This window comes from Cynoglossus semilaevis, chromosome 8 (assembly GCF_000523025.1).
Source record: "Cynoglossus semilaevis isolate Cse_v1.0 chromosome 8, Cse_v1.0, whole genome shotgun sequence".
NCBI classification, from domain to species: domain Eukaryota; kingdom Metazoa; phylum Chordata; class Actinopteri; order Pleuronectiformes; family Cynoglossidae; genus Cynoglossus; species Cynoglossus semilaevis.
In genome coordinates, this window is record NC_024314.1 from 29,632,704 (window position 1) to 29,642,363 (window position 9,660).

Consider the following 9,660-nt stretch of genomic DNA (forward strand, 5'->3'; position numbering starts at 1 on the left):
AGGAGGTGTTGAAGCAACAGTGAGAAACAGAAGGAGGTGTTCACCAGGAGGTGTTCACCAGGAGGTGTTCACCAGGAGGTGTTCACCAGGAGGTGCTCACCAGGAGGATCAAAGTGACTGGTCCATCAAGGTGTAAGGAGTCACTGGTCAGACCATGACACTACACACTCCAGTCCAGTAGGTGGCAGTATGCTATCAAACCCAGACGTCAGGTCCCCACGTAGGCTGAGAGACGTTCAGGTGTTGGAACAGAACGTGGGAAGAACGTGTTCCACAGAGTTCTCCAGTGGAACTCTTTCCACTTCCTGTTTGTTTATGTTACTCTTCTTCTTCTTCTTCTTCTTCTTCTTCTTCTTCTTCTCCTCCTCCTCCAGAACCTCGTGATGTTCCTCAGCCTGGTGGTGGCCTGGGTCATTCCTGATGTCCCCAAAACCATCATGGAGCAGCTGACGCAGGAGAAGAAGCTCTTGGTGGAACTGTTCCTGACAGAGGAGAAGGAAAAGTTCCAGCTCATCCAGAGCCTCTTCACTAAGGAACCCAACCTCCAGCCGGCACAGCTGAGCGACCAGGGCTTCCCCAGCCTGGGTCGCTACAGCACTCTGCCCCCGTGCCCCACCCAGGCTGCAGCTGGAGGTGGAGGAGAGGGGGCGAGGCCCCGGTGTAGGGCCGCCAGCTTCAGCCAGTTCTCCAGAATGAGTCCCCGATCACCGAGGAACGAGAACGAGAACTCCGTACACACCACGGTATGACGCGGCGCAGGTTCTCTGTGGAACTGCCTGCAGCCCAGGTTTGAACCTGAACCTCGGTGTCAAGTACCGAGTCTGGACTGGTGACTTTCCAACGGTTCTCACCTTCGACTGTTGACAGAACTCCAGTAAATGAACTCAGATGTTTTAGAGACAAACATTAGCTTATTAGCGTAGACGAGCAATAAGTCCAACATGGAGCTGACCATGTGGGGGGGGGGGCACCGCTCTGTTCTCTCCTCGACCGTTTCCTCTTTTTGAAGAGACTTTTATTTTGACGAGACTCTTCAGGTGTCAGGACCTGGAGAAGGTTTTCAAAATAAAAGTCTTTGTTAATGAACAGCTACAGCTCTGACTGTTGTTGTTCAGCAGCAGCTGTGACTCTTCATCCTCCTCCTCATTTCACATTAGTTATTATTCTGAAGTTAATTAGTAAGAAGTAAGGAACCGTTTAGTCTTTAGACTGCCTGCGTGCTGACGGGCAACAGCGGCTGCCGGTTAGAATCCAGACCTGTGTAGAATCGGAGTAAAGATAGAAGTTTTCTGTCCTTCGGTAAACGCAGCATCACGTGGCGTTCTTCAGATGATGTCACAGCTCTGACTTCAGGATTGGAAGGACAACCTCTGGTTCAACACCGGCTGTCGACTGTAGTGGTCTGACTGTAGTACTACTGTAAACACTCTTGTCGTGAACTTCTTCTTGTTGAAATTGTAATTTTATACCATTTTGTGCAATGACAGATAAGCTGCCTTTAACTGTGACTCCTGAGTGTGTTCCTGTGGTCAGATGGTCAGATGGTCAGATGGTCCGATGGTCAGATGGTCCGATGGTCCAATGGTCCGAGATCTGTGTCGTCACACAGGATTAAAAAACTGAATGATCATCAAACAACACAGCTGAGCTCTTCTTTCCTGCAGTCACATAGAAATATATACTGAAATATACACTGAAATATACACTGAAATATACACTGAAATATACACTGAAATATACACTGAAATATACACTGAAATATACACTGAAATATACACTGAAATATACACTGAAATATACACTGAAATATACACTGAAATATATACTGTAATATACAATGAAATATACACTGAAATATACAATGAAATATATACTGAATTATACAATGAAATATATACTGAAATATATATCTCATATACTGTGTATATATATATATACATATATTATGGCATGCTTCAGGAAATTAATCCTTGAATATATATATATAGTTTATATATATATTATATATATATATATACAAAAATGTGAAGCCTTTTTGACCACGGTGCCCCAATCGAGGCGGAGCCACTCCTGCTACCACGGGCCAGGCCGTCACAGCCCCTGGTGTTGTTTTAATAACCTGTATTTTCAGGGTTAAATGTGATAATTAATCACATGAACGATGTTATAGGAAGAAGAAGAAACGCTGCCTTTCAGTACTGCTGTGGATGTTGTCACATCCTCTCTGTGACTACCTTCACTCGATATATATATTATATATATATATATACAAAAATGTGAAGCCTTTTTGACCACGGTGCCCCAATCGAGGCGGAGCCACTCCTGCTACCACGGGCCAGGCCGTCACAGCCCCTGGTGTTGTTTTAATAACCTGTATTTTCAGGGTTAAATGTGATAATTAATCACATGAACGATGTTATAGGAAGAAGAAGAAACGCTGCCTTTCAGTACTGCTGTGGATGTTGTCACATCCTCTCTGTGACTACCTTCACTCGGAATCACTTGGTTTGGTCAGTGAACTAAGACTAACTAACTAACTAACTAACTAACTAGGTCTGTGGTCGAATGAATGAGATGATTCACAGGAAACATTTTCTTCATCAAGAATGACTTCAGTTTGGATGTCATCCTTCTAGGATTGACTAAAGTTCACCATATATTTATATATATATTTATTTATATAGACATATTTATACTATATATATGGTATATAAAAAATATATATTTACATATGCATAATATTTAAATTATTTATTTTTGTAGATTTTCACTCTTAAGCTTTTCTGTTACAGTCGCTCTTTTTATCAAAGAAAAAGTTCTAAGAGACAAAAGCAAAAATAAAAATGTTAATGTCAGTGGCCACCTGTAGGGGGCTCGCTGATATTGGAACGTTTGTATAACGGAAGTATGAATACGTTGTACGGTCCTTATTTCCGGTTGCAATCCACCAGTCTCTCAGCGGACGTTGACGTCACAAACCCGGGCTCGGCTTCAGTCTGACTCATTAAAATGGTGGGTTTTTGAAAACAATTGTCGGTTGTATTTAGTTTGAAACGGTGGTCGTTCGGTCGAGACCGTCAGTGAGACTTACGTTAGCATTTGTGTCTCGGCAGCTAACGTTAGCTGTTGTTGGAAGTTGAATGATTCGTAGTTGGTTTTTCCTTGTTGTCGGTGTAAAGAAGGACTTGGTCTTTGACAGGAGTTTTCTGGACAGAAGGTCCGACCGCAGGACCACGACCGGTCCATCATCATCATCATCATCATCATTGGAGGAGGAGGAGGAGACCTTCTGGTTTCTGTCGTAGGATAATAATAGTATGACGTCATCAATATGGAATGTCCACGTGGAGCAGCAGAGTTATCCTCTGCTGTGTTGTAGTTTGAAGTTGTGACAAACATAAGGTGTGTAATGTTTTGACACCATCGGCTGACGTCATCTGACGACGGTGAGACGGTGAGACCGGTGGTTCATCAAGGACAACAGTTGTTGAACGACACGTCGTGGAAGAGAAGAGTTTTTGAAGGCGAATAAAGAAACGACTCGTCCTTTTCCTTCAGCTCTTGGTCGTTGTTTATAAACAGTATGTGATTGTGAAGTGACCCTGTGTTTGAGAATTCCCACCCCCCGACCCCTCGCCTCAAAGTAGAACAACAGAAATAAGAGAATCATACCTGTATTTGAAGATACATATATACATGTATATATGTGTATATATATATATATACATATATATGTGTATATATACATATATTGACATATTAATATATATTTATATGGAGGTTGGTTTTGTGTTCATGTCGACAGACTGCCGTCCAATAAAGTGACCCGACTGTTAACGGTTCTACGTCAGAGGGTGGAGTAAAAGCCACTGTTGACGTTTCTCCAATCAGGTGAGGTGAAGTTGTCGCTGTGCAGCGTGTCCTCGTAGGTCAACAGTGACCTCCAACCTTGTGTGTTGTAGGTGGTTATGGGAGGTGAGCAGGAAGTGACCACGACCTCCGACCTCTCCAGGATTGGCAGATCTGAGGTCAGGTGGTGTTTCAGTGGATTGTTGTACAGATGATGTCATCGTGGTGTTAGCATTAGCTTTATGTAGAGTTGAACTCCTTGAATTTGTACGACTGTTGATAGGACAGTCTCAGCTTCTGGTTGTTGTTCCAGCTCCTTCTTGTTCTTCAACTTTACTGGAAGCAGCTGTATTTGATTGACAGACTGTTGTCAACCTTCCACAGTAAAGAACGTTGTTGGAGCAGGTGTGACCTGCCTTTATTTACAGGTATTGAACCAATGACTGAGTTACCTTTGACCGTCAAAGTCATAGTGAGGTTTTTAGTTAGTTAGTTAGTTAGTTAGTTAGTTAGTTAGTTAGTTATAAACCAACACGTGTACACTAAAGGAACTCACCTTTGACTCAATGTAAAAACACCTCAGTTACAAAGTAAAGTAACTTTATTTTAACACTTTAGGTAAAGATGGACAGATCACGTTCTCTGAACCACATGTTGAACCACAGGAGTCAAAGGTCCATCATCAGGAGTGGAGCAACTTTATTAAACCTCTTCTTTTGGCCTAAAACACAAGATGAAGTCAAGACAACGTTTCTTTGTGCTACTACTTAATACTTTAAACAGTAACTAATGAAACAAGTCAATCAAAATGCAGTATTTTTTATTAAAGCAATGAGAATTTCACAGTTACTTTCTTGGTAAACCAGGGGTCAAAGGCCATCGTTTTCTATTTAACATTAAACTGATTGATTTAGTCAAACTTTATACACACTGTTTTCATCTGTACTGGATTTGTCCAGTAGGTGTCGCTCACTCCGTTGTCAATACCTGTGAAGGGTTTAAATCTATTTCTTTTCATATATAATAGTGACGTCCAATCGGCTCGACACTGACGGACCACTGACGGACCACCGCTCGGCCGGTACACCATGACTTTGGCCACGATCTAAACCCAAGACGCACATTTTCAGAAAAGACTTGTCCACAGAGAAGTTGGGAAAATAAAAGTCACTCACAGTAAAACGGACTTACCGGTTTAAAGATGGCGTCGTCGGTAACTCACGGTGTAGGATCAGCTCTTCCGGCCCTGATGTCCTGTAAACACTCTGTAAACGCTGTACAAAAGTTTCACTTCCGGTGACAAAAAAAAACTTTAAGTGTTTCTTTTCTTACTTGAGCAGCTCAAGGACGATGTCGTTCACGTAACAGAAACCAGACCATTCGAACTTCTTGGCGTGGAGTCCACCGGCCCAGTAGAGGGCGATGTGGGTCTACTGCTACACCTGAAGGGCTTTACTTCAATTTCTCACACACGCTTAAATAATGAAAACGTAAATTCGTACCCTCGATAACAATGTTCCGTCTTCTTCGTGGGTTCGTCATCGTTACAGTTCCCCACAGAACAAGCCGCTTCTTCGCTAACACACGGGGCTAAAGTCGCAACATAACACGCTGACTGATCGATACGTGCGGCTCAAACAGGCGACTGTTGTCGGTGCAGCCGGAGGACAACCACAGCAACTCTTTGTACTGAATTATGCTGCAAATGTTAGAGAAATGGCCGCGAACCGAAGCAGCAACGCGTCGTTGGAGTCCGTGACGACACCAAGGATCGAGGTTAGTTTGGGAACTGTCATCTGTTGTCTGACTCCTCGATGCTTTTACTGTCCAGAAATATGATAAAACGAGAAAACTGTTTTTACTGCTGAAAGGAAAGGGGGCGCTCTAACTGGTAGCAAGTAAGACTATAGTCTTACTATCACGAAAAAATAAAAATACAAAAAGGCCCAGAAACACAAACCACGCTGATAACTGAACAGCTGCTGGCCTTGAACCTTAAACCTTCTGGTCCTAAACTCACCACTCTGCCACAGCCACTGAAACAAACACGACAAACAACGCAAGTCCATAAAAAGTCAAATGAGTTTCACCAAAGAAACCAAAATATATTGGAGGAAAAAAGAGGAGCAGAAACGAAACGGCAAAGATGATTTTTATTTATTTATTTTGAGAAAATTAGCTTAGCATTGGTGCTAAGATGTCCTGCACAATTGTTACTAGATTTAGCCAAATAATTTGGTGCTAAAAGTTGAAAAGCTTGCCGCACAGTTGGGGAACAGTTAGCGGAACAGAAATAGTCGATTGTTAGCCAGAAGTTATTTGATCGGAAAAGCTGTAAAACGGACCAAAAGTATCGACTTTAACTTGAATCAGTTACATCTGCAGGAGGTCAGGCAGGTCCAGGGAGAGTCGCTCCACGCTCTGGACCAGGAGGCGAACCAGGTGACCAGCGACAACCTGAAGATCTGAGCAGCTGAAGACCACGACTGGTCAGTCCAGAGATGGTCCAGGAAACGTCTGTAAACCTGTGGTCAAGATGGAGGCCACACCCTTTATGTTGAGTGGAGAACGAGACCACATTCTCAACCAGCTTCTCACCAGAATGTAGATCAGGAGATGTTCGCAGGTGAACGTCACATGGTAGAAACAATATACATATATATATACACACACATATATATAAATATATGTGTATGTATACATATATGTACACATATATGTGTACATATATGTATACATACACATATATTTATATATATGTGTGTGTATATATATATGTATATTGTTTCTACCATGTGACGTTCACCTGCGAACATCTCCTGATCTACATTCTGGTGAGAAGCTGGTTGAGAATGTGGTCTCGTTCTCCACTCTCCAGTCCTGGCTCCTCCCCCAACACCCTCCTCTGGAACCTCTGCTGGAGCACAAACAGAAGAAGAAGAAGAAGGAGAATGTTCAGGAGACAGACTCTACAGACTCTACAGACACTACAGACTCTACAGACACTACAGACTCACAGACATCCTCACCCTGAATCTTCTGATTCTGGACAGACGTTCCTGAAGGTTGGTCTTCTGGCTGCAGGTCATTTCTTCTACGTGACTCCTCCACTGCTCCTCCTTCTCCTGAAACACATCATCATCTTCATCATCTTCATCTTCATCTTCATGGTTCTGGTCTCCACCTCTGGTCCACTGGTCTCCAGATGGACTTGTCTTTGACTGATGAACTGAAACTTCAGTCCATCGTCCAATCACAGCACAGCGTTGGTCATCAACCATCTGGTCAGTTGTGAAGATGTCGTCCCACATGTAGACGGGTAAACATGGGACTGGGGTCGTCTGTGTGTGTGTGTGTGTGTGTGTGTGTGTGTGTGTGTGTGAGGAACATTCCACACTGAGGTGAGAGCGACTCCCTCTGATGTTGTCATCCACTTCCTGTGGAGTGTTGAAGTGGAAACACTGACAACAGAGTGTGTGTGTGTGTGTGTGTGTGTGTGTGTGTGTGTACACTGACCTTCTTCTTCTCCTCCATTTCTCTCACCCTCTCTTTTTCTTCTTCTTCTCTCTGCAGTCGTCGGCGGAGCTGGAACGACATGAAGACGACCATCACCACAGTCAGCAGGGGGCAGCAGTGAGTGGGGACTGTGCCAAGCTCAGAGCACCTGAGTGGTAACTTGGCAGCTCGGTGGACTCGAACCTGAGACCCTAATCACCACTGCCCCACTGCCCCAGTGTCGGTGTTTGGTTGAAGACTTTTCTTACTCTGTCTTTGCTTCTCTCTCTGTCTCCCTCTAGTGTCTCCGCTGCGTCCTTGTCTGCGGTGGTCCTGTCTGTCCCCAGGAAGACGTAGTCCTCTTCTTTACACAGACCTCTCATCGACTGGAACCACAAAATACAGACGCTCCTACGTTAGCGCCATCTGCAGACTGAAATTAAGAATTGAACCCACCAAACATCTGGAGAAACACCAAGACAGAGCAGGTCCAGACTCAGAGTGTGCAGGGACCAGCAGGGGGCAGTACAACAGAACAACAGCAGGAGTACAGTCAGAGCGGCTGTACTTTGAAGTGAACCTGACCTCAGACGCCGCTCTGAACTGGTTCAAACTGGTTTCACTGCACTCACGTCACTAGAACTGTTCCTGAAGGAACTTGAACCTCTGTCGGTGCTGGTACTTTACAGTCACAGCCATCGGTACCAGCAGTCGGTGAAGACTCACCTTTGACATGGGGATTCCATGGAACCTCTGGACGTGAGTCATTCTGGTCCAGGACGGGTCTGATCACACACACACACACACACACACACACTTTAAAGACTTTAAAGAACTCACAGAGGTCACAGAGGTCAAACTACTTACTGTTCTGCGGGTCAGAACCGCGGTTCCACTCTAACCGTCTGTGGGTTTGGTCCGTGGATTCAGACGCTCCACAGACGTGTCCAGTCCGGCAGAGAGACGTGGGTCTGAGGGACAGCGCTCCACGGTGGACGCTGTTGCTACGTAGCCTACATGCTACATATTTGTACGGCTCAGTGACAGCAGTGTCGTGGTGGTACTAATGAAGGAAGATGACGAAGGAGGACGCCGTTCATCTGAGGTCAGTACCACGGGACAGGTCACTGAGGGGGGGTTACTGGGGGGTCAGGGTCAGGGTCAGGGTCATGTTTTGGGGCTTTTTTTTTATTGCATTCTTTTCACATATGTGGTAGAGCAAGGCCTGGACGTCCACTTCAGCGAGGACCTCTGCTGGACACTGAACACATCACAGTTGGTAACAGCTTCACTGTTGACGGAAATGAATTTCACTGCTGAAAAACTTTGTTTCTGTTGAATATGAAAATAATAGTTTTGAATCTTGAATCTATTTTGGGGTCAATTTTCAAATTCTAAAACCTGTTTCGGACTGGTAACCCCCCCATGGAAAACCTAGATCACATTTTTTTCTTTTTTCATTTCTAACATGAAATCTTTCCACTGGAGAATGTTTTGTATTTTTTGGGATTTGGGGGATTTATTTTTTTAACAGTGAGGAGTTTTGGTCAAATTTTAATAATTTGAGATAGAATATATTTTTGCCATTTTCAATACAAATTGCATGCATTAAAATACATTTTCTGTTTTTATATTTCGTGTATATATATATATATATATTTTTTTTTTTAAATTTTTCTCCAAACGTTTTGAACTGTCATACATTTATACATTTTTTGGGGCATAAAGTAAATACACGTTTCAGCCCTAGAAACATATTGCATATACAGAGCACATCGTTATTCTGTCCTCGGTGACACCGTGGACACCTGGACACCGGACCTAGACAGCTTTTATCACATGTTCTGTTCGAGTGTTTGTTTTACAACAGGTTCTGGTTCTTAATGGTCCAAATGGATCCATATTACTAACATGCTACAATCAAACCAGTTGTTCCGCTGCAGTAAACACCCGGAATGATTGTTTTTGCTCTTTGGTTCCAAAAGACATTTTCTCCTGAAACGTGGTCTAATAATTTTAGTTATTCATCGTTAGTTTGTTTGTGAGTGTTTTGTTTCGTGTGACTTACCCTCATTATGTTGACGATAATTATCGTCCAGATTTCAGGAAATTATCACGGCAGCGTGGCTCGTTTTTTTTTTTTTTTTTAATTCTGTCGTGAAGTGAGTGCTGCGTTCAAGTGACTTTTTATTAAGTAAAAATCGCCGAATTCGAGTATTTCACATTCAAATACAGAGCAGAAATCCCGGGTGAAGCAGCGGCTGTGACTCTGACTGACGATCCAATCAAACTGGGTCACATGACGCGGGCCCGTTT

At 43.6% G+C, this 9,660-nt stretch overlaps 2 protein-coding genes and 1 long non-coding RNA gene across 5 annotated transcripts in view; 2 read left to right on the forward strand and 1 right to left on the reverse strand.

The window, feature by feature from the left end:
- Positions 1-1,635, forward strand: part of ano2b (anoctamin 2b) — a 21,645-nt gene extending 20,010 nt beyond the window's left edge. The window contains exon 23 of the mRNA XM_017034166.2: positions 375-1,635. Within this exon, the coding sequence (XP_016889655.1) occupies positions 375-749 (375 nt within the window). The 3' untranslated portion in view covers positions 750-1,635. The remainder of the gene's footprint in view (positions 1-374) is intronic.
- A 1,040-nt stretch (positions 1,636-2,675) lies between these two features.
- On the forward strand, positions 2,676-8,693 carry LOC103383121 (uncharacterized). Of its 2 annotated transcripts, XR_003050482.1 has the most exons (9): positions 2,676-3,012; positions 3,806-3,891; positions 3,963-4,028; positions 4,163-4,277; positions 4,468-5,625; positions 6,235-6,338; positions 6,728-7,168; positions 7,423-8,449; positions 8,562-8,693. It is a non-coding gene; the product is annotated as an uncharacterized LOC103383121 (long non-coding RNA). The 2 variants fall into 2 exon arrangements; XR_003050483.1 differs by lacking the exon at positions 8,562-8,693 and having other exon boundaries at positions 4,234-4,277; positions 7,423-7,618.
- On the reverse strand, positions 6,234-8,345 carry LOC112487424 (DEAD-box ATP-dependent RNA helicase 42). Of its 2 annotated transcripts, XM_025058157.1 has the most exons (7): positions 8,212-8,345; positions 8,071-8,129; positions 7,614-7,730; positions 7,366-7,434; positions 6,879-6,974; positions 6,656-6,766; positions 6,234-6,374 (listed from the first exon to the last, which is right to left on the reverse strand). In XM_025058157.1, the coding sequence occupies exons 2-6, from the start codon at positions 8,110-8,112 to the stop codon at positions 6,674-6,676; spliced, it is 417 nt and encodes a 138-aa protein (XP_024913925.1). In that variant the 5' UTR covers positions 8,113-8,129; positions 8,212-8,345; the 3' UTR covers positions 6,234-6,374; positions 6,656-6,673. The 2 variants fall into 2 exon arrangements, with proteins under 2 accessions (XP_024913925.1, XP_024913926.1); XM_025058158.1 differs by lacking the exon at positions 8,212-8,345 and having other exon boundaries at positions 6,656-6,763; positions 8,071-8,123.
- Positions 8,694-9,660: the final 967 nt, after the last annotated feature.